The sequence below is a fragment of the Rhinolophus hipposideros genome (assembly GCF_964194185.1).
Source record: "Rhinolophus hipposideros genome assembly, chromosome: 24".
Taxonomy (NCBI): Eukaryota; Metazoa; Chordata; class Mammalia; order Chiroptera; family Rhinolophidae; genus Rhinolophus; species Rhinolophus hipposideros.
In genome coordinates, this window is record NC_138070.1 from 6579115 (window position 1) to 6592545 (window position 13431).

Sequence of the window (13431 nt, forward strand, 5' to 3'; positions counted from 1 at the left end):
CCTTGCTCCCCACCTCTGCCCTTCTTTCCCTCCTAGTTATGCTCCTTGAATTGCACCAGAAGCCCCCTCTCCCATCCCCTCCTGGTGAGTGAAAGGTCAGACCTCACTCGGTTGATTGGCCCATATTGACCTAAGAAACGTCTGAACCTGTAGAGCATTTTTGTAAGGGTTTATTTCAGCCAAACTGACGACATGCCAGGGAGCAAGAGCTCAAATGCCCCACAGAACAGTTTTGCAGCTTCTTTTATGCATTTGGAACTAAGGAGGGAACATACGTGGAGGTGGTAGAAAGCAAGACTGGGTGTGCTCTCTTGAGGGTTAATGCCCCCTCCCAGGGGTATTGTTTCTGGCCTTTCAAAGGTGTGTTAATCTCGATGCACAAGAACAATGGACAGGGCTGGCTTAAAACCTTTTGCTGCATAAGTTACAGGTCTGTGGTGTAACTACCCACCCTGACCTGCCCAGTTAGGAACTTAGGATCAGATCACCCTGTGAGGGTACTTTCCATAGAACCCCTTTTATTTGTCCACACCCATGACCACTGGGGTGACTATTCCAGATCTTTCTGAAGGCCAGGCTCGCCACAGCCAAAGCACAGTGTGTGTGTGGCTCTGGAAACTGGACTGCCTTTGCAGGTACCCAGGAAGCGGAAGCCACCCCTCCAAACCCAAGAGCAGTGGGGACGGGGCAGGGAACACCACCTCAAGTGATCTTGGCCAAGGTGACTCCGCATCCAGGTAGGTTTCCCCGTCAGCCACAATGAGAGGGATACAACAGTTGATCTCTTTAATGGTCTATGATCTTCTCCAGCCCCTTAGGTTGTAGGTATTAAAAGCACTGGCTTTGAACTTAGCCTCCCCTGGGTTTGATTCTCCACTATCAGGTAATCTAGGGCCCTTCAATGAGACTCAGTTTCTTTATCTATAAAATGGACATGTTCATAACAGCATCTGCCTGTATGTGGTGTCTATTACTACATAATAAATAATGCCAAAACTTAGTGGCTTAAAGCAATAAACGCTTGTCTTTCGATCTCTGTGAGTCAGGAATTTGGGAGTGGCTTGACTAGATGTTTCTGACTCCTGGGCTCTGTCAGCTAAGGCTGAAGGCATTTCCGGAGCTGGAGAATCTGCTTCCAAGATGGAGCGCTCACATGGCTGGCAGGCTGGTGCGGGCTGTTGTTGGGGCACCTTAGTTCCTTTGCAAGTGGGCTTCTCGCAGGGCTGTCTGAGTGTCCTCACAACATGGCCGCTAAGCTGGCAGAGGCCGTAGTGTCTTCTGTGACCTAGATTAGAAAGCTCCAGTGTTGCCTCCACAGAATCGCCCTGGCCACACAGTGTGGGAGGGGAATACACAAAGGTGTGCACACCAGGAGGCAGGGGACATCTGGGACCACCTTGGAGGTTGGCAACCACACTGGCTTACAACTAACTTTCTTTGAAGATTAAATGAGTATTTCTTAATCTGTGGTCCAAAAGTCCCTTGTTTCCTACTTATAATGCTGCTTCCTGGGCCCTGCCCCAACCTACTAACCCAGAATTCCTGGAGCCACGGCCTAGGGATCTGCATTTTTAAGGAGCATCCCAGGTGATTAGATATCATAGGTCTCGCTAAATGGGTCTCAGTAAATAGGAGGCAATTGTAATTCATTTCGTTTTGTGTGGCTCCTCTGGGTGTGCCCGACCCTGGGAAGGATGTTGTCAAAATGAGAGTACGGGCGTATGGGACAGATACTCTCTGGAGGTCTGGCGTAGTTGGGAACTGTTGTGTGAAGAGAACTTGTGATTCACTGAAAGATGTGCACACAGTGCGTTGGAAGGATCTCGGGGAATCCTGGTGAAGTCCAAGGGCAGGAAGTTCAGCCAGGCTTTGGGGCACTGCGTAGTCTGTCTTCATCTGTGCCTTCTCTTTCTGAGCCGCCTCTGACCTAACTTAGTCTGTTCCCACAATTCAGAATTCCCAGGACCCTGACTGCCCAGCTTGTGTCTCGGGACCAACCCCTGCCCGAGCAGCAGCTGCAGTCGGGGCGGGGCTGAGGGGCACGGGGGTGGGGGGAGTGATGGCCATCTCTGTGCTGGGTACTGTGGTAGGCCCTGAGGGGCACAAGAGAAGCAGACCTGGGCCCTGCCCTCCCGGAGCTGCAGTCTAGAGGACCTGGGTACACTGCCCCCCACCCCCGATATCCCAGCCCGCAGCTAGAGACAGCAGTGCCCCCGGACAATGAAGAGAGGGCAGTGGCAGTGGCTCCAGCGCCCAAGTGCTTTCACAGCTATGCCCAGCTAGAGCAGCCACAGCTATGGCCCCAAGTGTGGGCAGACCGAGCGAAGAGGGCCATGACGCCTCCGTCAGGAGCAGGCGACTGCTTTGAGACCCTAAGACCAAAACAGGTCATGGGCTCACCTTTTAAAAAGTCTTCATCAGAAAATGCAAAATCTGCAGCTGGTCTTAAGCAGTTTATAATTTTACCGCGTGGAAGAGTTTTGTTTTGGATGCCCCAGTTTTAGAAATTGGGACAAGTGGCAGGTCCTTTTGCATAACAAAGTTTGTGTAAGGTGATCTGGGGAAGGACTGGAGGGAGTGGACAGTTGGCACCAGATTTAGCCCCATAGTAGGGACAAAACAATCCTGTTTGGAAACATACAGTGTGGAGCCGGAAGTAGGTGGGGGGAGAGCCACTCTTTGAATATTTGTTCACCGTTTTGAAACAGGAGGGATGGAAGGCTTCCAGGGAAAGGATGAAAAGCAGTGTCCCGTTCACTGTCCCAGGGAATCCCGCTCCAGCCCTAACTTTCACCCCACTGAGCTGACGGCACCCTGCAGTTCGTCACCCAGAACCGTGTCTTGAGAGAGAACAGCCACAGTCACTCATGCTCACCCATTAGGAAAACTCTAGCTGCACCAAAATGTCCACCTTAAAGCTTCAAACAAGGAAGGTCATTTATTACCTCAAATAACAAGATGTTATTAGGACAGGTTCCTGGGTCCATTGATTCAGCAGTTCAAGGGTTATTTTCAAGTGTGTGCTAAACTCAGCAGGGGATACTTTCCTTCAAGTGGCCCATTTTTTTATCACAAGATAGCTGCCACAGCTCCAGGCATCAGGCATAACTTCACCCCCAGAGAACAATGAAGAGCTCTTCATTGTGTCTCTTTTTAGAAGCGAGAGGAGCTTCCACTAACATCACATTGGCCCAGACTGGGTCACAGCTATTCTTTAGCAGCTACAGTTTAGCTAATCCCTTTAAGTCAGATGGGAGCAGTACAACTGATCCACAAGGACTCATCTTAGGGTGGATGGATGTTGGGCAGCCAGCACATAACTTCTGGCTTGCTTGCCCCTCACGAGTTTCTCATCCCCTATCCCAAGAGGCTTCTCAGAATGTTCCTTCTGAACTCCTACAATATCCCCCACACTGTCTGGGTGAAGACCATTTTCTCTATTTTGTCATGCTCCGGGGATGTTTTAGTCCTCCTTAGACACGTGCCCTGAACACCTCCCCTGGGTTGAGAGGAAACACTGACATATTAGCCGGCGAATGCACAACACTTGGGTGGTGACCCACCCGTCTCCCTTCTCCCTTTCAGTTGAATTCATGGAAACATCCAGCCCTGAGAAGCCCGGCAGGTGAAGGCATCATACCTGTGGCCCTCCCTTTTGGGGTGATTTCCCCCATTCCGTGCCCTGGGATGGCTATGGTCACAAATGCCACAAGCAGTGCTCTGACTCAGCCTGTGTGGGGAGCCACTTCCCCAGCCCCCATCTGTCAGCTCTGGTCCCAGGAGAGGTGGAAGGAATTACTCAGCATGCACTGGATACTCACAAGTGGCATGATTCCCTAAACTTAATATTTTTCGTTTCTCGTTCTTGAAGTTGTTCTGCTGAGCGAGGACTGTAGGTTGTTCGTCCTAAGCCACATTTTCCTGAATGTGCATGATTTTTCCAGGCTGACAAAGGAGACATGTGACCCAAGCTCTGAATCGATATTAGGAGGACCTAGGGCCTAGTCCCCCAGGTCACCCCCTTTTCCACCTGTGAATCCCCCATTAGCCCAGCAGACTCCGTGAGTCTTAGACAGCAGACACATAGCATTAGTACTACCCCATCCACCCTGTGATCACGGCAGACATTACTAATCAATTGCAGGATCGGTCCCTCTCAACCAGCACTGGTGCCAGAATCTCCTCACTCCAGGCCCCTGGCAGGCCCATGAACTGATCAAGAAGAACCGGGTTTTGACTCTTCCATTTACTGTCCCTGCCATCCCTCCCAACTGTCAGGCCTTCAGCCCACAGTTGACTTTCAAATCCTCACCTTTCCCTCTGCCTTCTCTCCCCTCAGAAAAGGAACTCTGTGATTCTATTTCCCTGTATTCCCCTTCTTCCACAGGATTCCAGGGGTTTACATCCCTGCTGACACTTTTCAGCTGTGTGAACTTGACAGATTTCTTGAGTTCTCTGTGCCTTAGTTTCCTCATCTGTAAAATGGGGCTGGTATCTGCCATAAGAGGTTTTGAGAATGTGCCTGGCAGATCCAGCCATCAGCCATGAGGGGGGCACTCATCACACACTGGTCACCTCTCATGTAGGGCCTGCTCCTGGCCCTGCCAAGTGTCTCAATCTAGGATTTTGATGGGGGAAAATAATGACACAACCAGCCATTACTTGTCAAACTTTTGGTTTTTTTATTTTAGACTTTACACCCCCACCCAGGCTGCCTGATACTTCTTCCTCCACCCAACTCTGGAGGCAGCCTGACCCCATCTTGTACTTTTGGAGATGGGGAGTGGGGGCGGCAATTCCCCCATCCCCCCAGGGAGACCAGGGCATTGTACCTTTGTAGCTTGTAAACCTGCACCAGGACGGGGGCCAACACCTCACCCACCAGCTAGGTCTGGCCAGGACATGGGCTCGGGGCAGCTCCTAACACTTCTGGAGACCCAGAACCTATGGAGTAGCCACCGTCCCCACCTCCACTGCTCAGGATTTGGGAAAGAGGAGGACAGGAAGCGTACCAAGACCCCAGAATTCCCTTCTGCAGAGCAGGGCATGCCGGGAGAAGGCAAAGAACCCGGTGAGATTCTTGAGGTGGCTTTGTCTCCAGCCAAGGTTCCTGGCCCTCTCCCTGGGGGCAGTGTCAACGGTCCTCTCTCACACCCCACCCCAGCCAAGCCCAGAGCCAGGCACCCCGTCCCTTACTACCAGCCAACAAAAAACGAGTGAAAATACCAAGCTTTGTTGCTAGAAAAAAAACCACCCAAGTATTAAAAATTAAATTAAAACGGAAGCCCAGTCAACTGAGCCAGCAGTGAGCTGGTGATTGAAGACACACAGACAGCCCCCCATCCTTCCCAGAGCCCCAGGGTCTCTAAAGACAGCAGGAAGGGGCCTCGGGACCAAGTCTGTCTGTCACCAAGAGGGACCCTCTGGGGAATAAAGATTGGGAGGAGGTATCCTCAGAGGGTCCCCAGTGTAGGGCAGAGGACTGTAAACATGACCCAGCTTGAGGGCCAGAGGTGTCCCAGCCTCAGAGAGTCTCCTGTGAAGAACAGCCTCTGTGGTGAGAATAATGAAACAGCAGTCAGCCTCCCCATTGGAATATTGGGGGGTGAGGGGGGCGGGGCTGTGATGAAGGAGGGGCTTCCAGAAGCCAAACACAGCTTTGTAACTGTTTCTTTGCCCCCTACTGGATCAGCACCTGGGCCCTTTCTGGGTGGTGAGTCAGCTCGTGGCCACCCCTCCCTAGTGGAACCTACTGGAAAGTCAGCTCACGCCATGGCTGCCCAGCCAGACTGGACCAGGTCAGGTGAGCTCCCAAGAGGCCCCACCCCAGTCTGGGAGCAGAAGGGCTAGCTCTGGGAGAAGGAGACTGAAGGAGTGGTTAAGAACTGTCAGGAGAGCACGTGAGAGCCACCACAGGAACACAGACACGGCCCAAGGCCAGAGGCCACTACTGCGCCAGGAGCACCACCTCAAGGCCCGGGTGAGGCCCAGGGCAAAGTCTTGCCTGGGCCCCACTCCAGGCTAGCAGTGGTCGGGACCAGGCAATCTCACCATACCGGTTATGCATTAAAACCTGCCTGCCTTTTGCACCTGCTGCTTCTGGAGGCAGGCAGGCAGCCTGGAGCCAAGCCAGCTTCTCTGGAAGGCCCTGGAGCAAAAGGAGGTCAGGCCCAGGTGTGTGGGGCACAGCCGAGCCTTCTCTGTCCATGCTGAGACCAGGACCAGGGCTGATGGGGCATTTGTCTTCAGGCCGCAGATCCTCGTCAGGTCCCAGTCACAGCAGCCAGGACCTGTTGCCAGCAACAGGCCTTTGCTGGGTAAATGGGCCAGGACTGGGGTTACAGTTCCTTTGAAACCAGCTCTTTCAGGCTTCTTGAGGCTCAGCCAGGCCCAGGATTCTCCTTAGAATCAGGCAGTGGCCTTCTCTGAGTCACACGAGTCCTCAAGTATCCCTCAGAGTCCAGCATCTTCTGAGCTTGAGTACCCTGAAAGGAGGCCACACAGGGACCACAATTTCCCTCAAGACTTGAGTATGATTTCCCACGGGACCAGGTCCCCCAGTCTGTCAAGGCTAGGCCTGTCAGAGCAGCCCCTGGGACGCAAGTCCCACCAGCACCAGGACCCCTGGTGACCTCAGGGCTGGCTGTGACTTTGACCCTCCCCTTCAGGACGGCCCTCACCATCACTTCAGGGCTGGGCCCGGTTCCTGAGCCACTGACTCCTCAGGGCCCTGACCTCCTGCCCGTACCACTCGTGCAGCTGGGCGAAGGAGGCTGAGTCCAGAGGCCCGTTGGGCACCGAGCGCCGGCGGGGTGGCAGTGGCGGGGGCTCAGGACCAGGCCCCGCGCCGGTTGAGGTGCCTATGGGGGCGGCGGGTAGCTCGGTGCTCCAGACGGCACAGCCGTTCTCCTTGGGGGGCAGGGCGCGGGGCCGGCGTGGCGCGGGGGGGCCGGCCCCTGCCCGCATGGCGGCCAGCTGCTGCTCCAGCTCTCGCACCACCAGCCGCAGGTAGTCGAAGCTGGCCCGCGACAGTGCCTTCACCCAGCCCTCCATGGCGGCCTGGCTCTCGGCGGCCAGCACGTAGGTTCGGGCCCGGGCCCCCGCGAAGCGCACGGCGAAGGCGAACTCCTCCGCGGCCTCCACCAGCTCCACCCTGCAGCCCTCCAGGATGATGACGCCCACAGGCTCCCGGCTGGCCGGGTCCTCGAAGTAGAAGAGCATGTTGCCGCGCAGCACGAACCAGCGCCGGTGGTAGGCCGCGTGCCGGCCGCCCTTCTTGTACAGGAAGCCGGCGTTGTCCACCGGCGCGTCGCAGGTGGCGTAGAAGGCCAGGCTGCGCTCATTCAGCTTCATGACGGTGAGGCGGCGGCCTGCAGGGGGGTGGGGGGCGCTGCTCAGGGCCTGTCCCCAAACAGGACAGCTGTCACTCACGTGGCCACTGCCACCGGGTCGCTCAGGGCCTCACCCTGACCTCACTGCCACCCTCGGCTGCCATAACAATCAATACTCCTCTTCCACAAATAGGAAACTGAGGCTCAAAGAGTGGTGTAACCTGTCCCATGCTCACACTGCCCAGGACTCACACCTGGGTCTAATTCAAACGCTGGCCCCAGAAGCCAGGCTCATAACCCTCCTGCTGTCCTCCCCAAAATGATGTTGAGGATTCCTACTGCATGCCAAGCATTTTATGTATCTTAACTCACCTCGCAGCAAACCTCAGTTGGCAGGGACTGGCCTGACTCCGCCCCGCCTCCCTTGACAGATGGGGAAACAAAGCAGAGGTTAGTGACTCACCCAAGGTCACAAAGCAAGTTGGAAGGAGCTGAAATTCAAACCCAGGCCTCATTTCAGGCCCTGCCGTTTCCATCATCTCCGGGGACCAGACTGGCTGACCTTTTGTGGTCCCTTTCAGGTCCCAGCTTTGATTTCCTAACTCTGCTTTGATTTGCTTGTCTGTGAACTGACAATATGAACAGAACCTATTTCAGAGGGTAATAGGGACTTCATTCATCAAAAAAAAATTATTTTTTTGATGACCCACTGTGGGCCAGGCCCTGTTCTCCACACTAGGATAAAGCAGTAAAAAGATGGAGGGCCAGTGCTCTCAAGGTGCTGACATGCTAGTGGCAGGTGAAGGGGACAGATAGTTAACAAACACATAAAATGAGTCTGCCCGATGGTCTTCAGTGCTATAGAAAATCTAATACAGGGAAGGGGGTCAGGCGGGTTGGCAACAAGAGGAGAGTTTGATTTTAATAGGGGGGTGAGGAAAGGCTGTACTGAGAAGGTAACATCTGAGCAGAGACCTAAGAAGGCAAAGGAGGGATCCCCTGGGACTCACTTGGCAGAGGGAACAGCAAGTGCAAAGGCCCTGCAGTAGGAACCTGCTAGAGTGCTTGAGGAACAGCAGGAGGCCGGTGAGGCTAGAGCAGAGTGAGGGAGGGTGGCAGATGCAGTCAGACAAGCAGAAAAGATTGTGGTGAAATGATCCAGAAAGGGCCCAGGCTTTGGTCCACACTTATGGAGAGGGGATGGGGAGACAGCATCCTGTACCCAGAGTAGAGGAATCAAGCTCTAGCCACCTTCCCCAAGGAGCATATGATGGGGCAACACTGGCCAGGTCAGACTTATTGGAATATGGTATGTGGGCCCCCAATGCGGCCACACCCTCCCTCGGGGTTTTCCATGGTCATTGTCAGGACCCACCTTATGCTCCTGCTTCACAGCCTCACTCTACATAAGACAATGGCTACATTTTTCAAGAGACAAAGTATGTGAAGTCCCTGGAATGCCGTAGGTGTTCAATTAATGTTTATTCCCCAGCCTGGGTGGTGCTTTACTCAGGGCCTAGAGGAATGAGGTATGGTTGGTGGCTCTGGGAGCACCCGGCCACTGACGGGCCCAGCCAGGCAACCTGACCCAGGGAGCAGGGGGCAATTGCTCCCAACCAAATCCAACTCGTCTCACCTGCCTATGCAGTCAAGGAAGGCTTCCTGGAAGAGGCAATACAAGTTGATTTCATAGCTGAGTCAGCCTGTGCTGACCTGGTAACCAGGCCAAGGCCAGAGTCCCTGCTGTGCCTCCCAGTGTGACTTCAGACATGGGCTGCCCTTCTCTGAGCCTCAGTTTCTCTCTCTGCAAAATGGGACTCATGCATTCTCCCCCACAGCCCAACAATCCCATATGAACCCCAGCCCCTTTTCTCACAGGAACTATCCACCCCACTTGTCCCATTTTCCTCCTACCTCTCAGGCTACCACTCACCTCCCTGCCCTCAGCCCAATCTGCTTTCGGCATGCTGTTCTCTGGGTTCAACTGTCAGCTCTGTAGTGTCCAGGATGTATGATCTCAGGCCCAGAATCAAATGCTCTAGGCAAGCTTTAAGCCTTTTTGGGCCTCTATTTCCACATCTTTAAAATGGGATCATAACAGCACCTAAGTCAGGGTTGTTGTGATAATAACACAGTGATTATATAGAAGGCACTGAGCATGGTGCCAGGCACACAGTATGTGCTCAGAAGTAGCAGCTGTTGACATTCTTCTCAGCCTCCCCACGTGCTCCCCTCAGTGCTCTGTCTCAGCAAATGGCCTTTGGCTTCTCCCCTCACTCCCACTAGGACCACTCATCAAGTCCAATTGATCCCCCCTCCAACCTCTTCCAAATCAGTAGCCTAATCTCTGCCCCCATCACTGCTTCCCTGGACCGCTCCATCTAGTGGCCTCTTCATTTGTCTCCCTGCTTCCACCCTTGTCCCTTCCCTGTCCATGTTCTTCAGGGTAAGAGCCAAACTCTTTCCTAGGCCTCTCCACTGAAATCCATGCCCCATAGAGAGATCCTGTGAAAACCAAATCCAGCCACACTGCTCCTCCACTCTAAGCCCTCCCATGGCTCCCTACTTCTCTCAGTATAAAATTCAGTCTTCCCCATGGTGTCCAAATTCCCTTCTTCTTGCTCACTCATCTTCAGCCACCCGGGTCTCCTTGCTGTTCCTCATGTTCCCGTCTCAGGGCCTTTGCCCTGGCTGTTCTCTCTGCCTGGAATGCCCTTCCCATATCTTCACATGGCCAACTCCTCATCCTTCAGTTTCAGCTTGACCATCACCTCCTCAGGGAGGCAGTCCCTGACCACCCTATACAAGAGACTCCCCCAGTCACTCTCTTGTACCCCACCTTGAAAGTTCCTAGGTCATTTTTGCCTGCTCTAGGGGCTTTTGTCTGGATCCCAGTGCCTGGCAGTAGTTGGTGCTGAAATGCCTGTAAAATGAGTCCAACAGTCATCTTAAACCTCTCAACAGCCCCATGACAAGGGGTCTATTCCCCATCCCACATTCACAGATGTGGAAATGGAGACACACAGAGATTAAGGCACTTGCCCAACGGTACAATGCTGTGCCCAGAATCAAATGCTCTAGGCAGCTGGCCCAAAGGACTGATCTTGGGGTCTCTCCACCCCATTAAGGCCAAAGGAAGAGCAGTTTCTCTCATGCTCAGCAAATGGGGCCAGCCAGGCCAGGGTCACCTGCAACACAGGACCCTGCTCTGTCCATGGCCTCTGCTTCCTCCAACCCCAGCAAGAACCAGTGTGTGTGTGTGTGTGTGTGTGTGTGTGTGTGTGTGTGTGGTGGGGGGGGGGGTGTGAGTACAGTAAGCAGGGGCACGGTTCTAGCCTCTGGCAGGGCCTGGTCCCCGGCTTGTCTCCTCACACTCCTGCTGTTTTCCAAGATGTTCAAAGTCCACTCTGGGCACTGCTGCTAATTCAACAGCTCATGGCCAAGCACAGAGCTGGAGGGGGCCCAGCTCCTTTCTGGTCCCAGGGCCAAGTTCTCACCTCCTCTAGAACAGGCTGGAGGGCCTTGAGAAAGTCACTTCACCTTTCCAAGCCTCAGTTTCCTCACCTGTCAGTGGGCTGTGGAGGGGATTCAATGAGCTAAAATGAGGAAAGCCTGCTAGAAAACTGTGGGAACGCCGCCAAACACATTGCTGTTATGAGTTGGGGTTTTCACAGCCTCATCTATAAAATGAGAACACTAACATCCATCCCTCCAGGAAAGGTTGAATAAATTAATCCTGAAGAGCCATTTTGCAAATTGCTTAGCAGGTAGTGAGCACTCAGGAAAGCTGTCCAAAAGGCAAATAATTAGCTCAAGGTCTCCCGGGAAACGGGTGGCCCAGAATCCTGGACTCTGGGGAAACTGTGGTATGGCATTTTGGCACACACTTCAAGGAAAGAAACCAGACCACAAGTGCTGAGGTTGAATCCAGCTGCCACAGAGTCCCGTAGCAGTGGGCATGCAGGAGAGGGTGTGGAGGGTACAGGCAGAAAAACATGTGCTGGGAACCGCGAAGCAGGGGCCACAGGGACGCCAGGATGCCGGCGCCAGGCCAGAGGCAGCCCCACTGCCTATTGCAGAGACTGGATCTCCAGCTCTGATCCTGGCTGCCTTCTGTCCCTTCGTGTCGTGCGGAAGCTCTCTTGAGTTTCTCAAAGGGCAGCCAGAGCCCCGACCGATGGTCAATAGCAGAACGTGAGTGCCAAGTGGAGGGCTTGCCGCACAGTTCAAAAAGCGGCGGAGCTCCCTTACGGGGCTGGGGGGCGGAGCGGAGTCATCGGCCAAGTTCGTCCCCCGCACCTGGGGTCCCTAATGGGGAACTTACACATCCCCGTCAGGGGTCTCTCCAGACGCCCGCGGGACCCCGAGGCCCACGGTGGCCGGAGCCCTGTCCCGCGCGTCCCCTTTGCAGCTCTTCCCGCAGGTCCCCGCTCCAGGCCGGCCTTACCTCGCAGCGAGGCCTAGGGCGGCAGCGGCGGCGACGGAACGGGAGGCGCAGGGCCGGCGGGCGGCCTGGCCATGGCCCGGGACCCGCTCGGTGGCGGCGACGGTGACGGCGTCGGCGCTTTGTCTCCCGGGCGGCCGGGCCGGCGCAGCCGCGGGAGCGCGCGGCTCCGACGAAAGGAGGCGGAGGCAGCGGGACCGCCAGCGACCCCCGCGCGCACCCCTTTAACCCTTCCCGACCCGCCCGCCCCCGCGATTGTCCGGCCCGGGGGTTGGTCAGGAGGGACCCGGCACGCCCCCGGATTCGCCACGCCCCCTGATGCGCCACGCCCCCCGGATGCGCCACGCCCCCGTGGGCCCTGCCCCGAAACCACTCTTAAAGGGCCGACGATGTTTCACGAATCTTCAGTGCCTCGTCCCGGGAAAGAGGATCGGGTCCGGGAGAATCGACGCGCTTCCAGGGGTAAGGACGGGTTGCGGGGTCTCCCTGAAAAAACATCAGGAGGCCCAGGCAGGACCTCTCACTGAAGCCCTGGGCCTGGAGGCCGAGCTCCTCCCTGGCTAGGGTTGCCAGATTTAGTAAATTTAACGCCCAATTAAATTGAAAAATAACTGGACATGCTGAAAACGTGTGATTTCTAGAAAACAAGCTGAACACAGGACATTTCGGGCGTCCGGACCAAGTCAATGGAGGACTGTACTATATGTTCAGGATGCCTGGCAACCCTACCTCTTGCCCCATAGGAAGAGGGAAAGTTCTGGAGGGTCTTAGAGAAATCGCTTCACTTGTCTAGGCCTCAGTTTCCTCATCTGTAAAATAAAGACAGTAATGGTATGTCAAGTTCATGGCACAGAGCAAGTGCTGTCAGCAAATAGGAATTGCTGCCCTTTTTATTCTACCCAGATACCACAGTTTCACCTCCCTGGACCTGTCTTTACTTCCTGTCCTTGCTGCCTCCCCAAAGTCTTCCAGGACTCAATCACTGTCTGGTTCTGGCCTGCGGGCAGGAGAGAAACAGGACAGACCTGGATCATCTATTCATTCTACAGCGTTTCACTAAGTGCCTACTGTGTGTCAGCCACTGTCCCAGGCACTGTTCCTGAGTTGACCAACAAACAAGTAAGATGAGTTCTAGAAGTGATTCTGCTAGGACAACTTTTAGCCATGGCAGTGGGGTAGAAAGACTAGAAGTACAATTTTAGACAAGGTAGTCAGGGAAAGCTTCGCTGAGGAGCAGGGAAGGAGGGAGCTGTGTAGATATCTGGGGGAAGGATGTACAGGCAGAGGCACCAGCAAGTGCTAAGGTCCTGAGATGGGACCATTCCCAGCATGTTTGAATGGGCAAGAGGCCAGTGGGGCTGGAGTCGAGTGAGCAAGTGGAAGAATAGTAGGAACAAAAGGTCAGGGAGTGTTAGCCAAGGTAGGTGGCTCAGGGTCTTGTAGATCACAGGAAAGACTTTGCTTTCAAGAGTGGAGAGAGACAGCTACCTGATGATATCTGATGTGAGCTGAGCCCCTGGATCCAGCTGTACCTGATGCTGCTTTAATTCCTCCAGCAGGAAAGGCAAGGTAGAATTTCTCCAAGTCTAGATGCTTGCCATGTAAGGCAAATGCCAGGCATATGGGCATTTGGGCCGTAGTGTGTGGGAAATTTCC

The 13431-nt window shown here is 54.6% G+C and overlaps 1 protein-coding gene across 1 annotated transcript; it reads right to left on the reverse strand.

Moving 5' to 3' along the window:
* Window positions 1-4658: 4658 nt before the first annotated feature.
* On the reverse strand, window positions 4659-12028 carry PHETA1 (PH domain containing endocytic trafficking adaptor 1). Its single transcript, XM_081036410.1, has 2 exons — window positions 11779-12028; window positions 4659-7370 (listed from the first exon to the last, which is right to left on the reverse strand). Exon 2 carries the CDS (start codon window positions 7351-7353, stop codon window positions 6688-6690), a length of 666 nt encoding a protein of 221 aa, XP_080892536.1. The 5' UTR covers window positions 7354-7370; window positions 11779-12028; the 3' UTR covers window positions 4659-6687.
* Window positions 12029-13431: the final 1403 nt, after the last annotated feature.

Excerpts from the sequence above, each read along its gene's own strand:
- PHETA1 (XM_081036410.1), bottom strand. The coding sequence starts at position 7,353 with ATGAAGCTGAATGAGCGCAGCCTGGCCTTCTACGCCACCTGCGACGCG.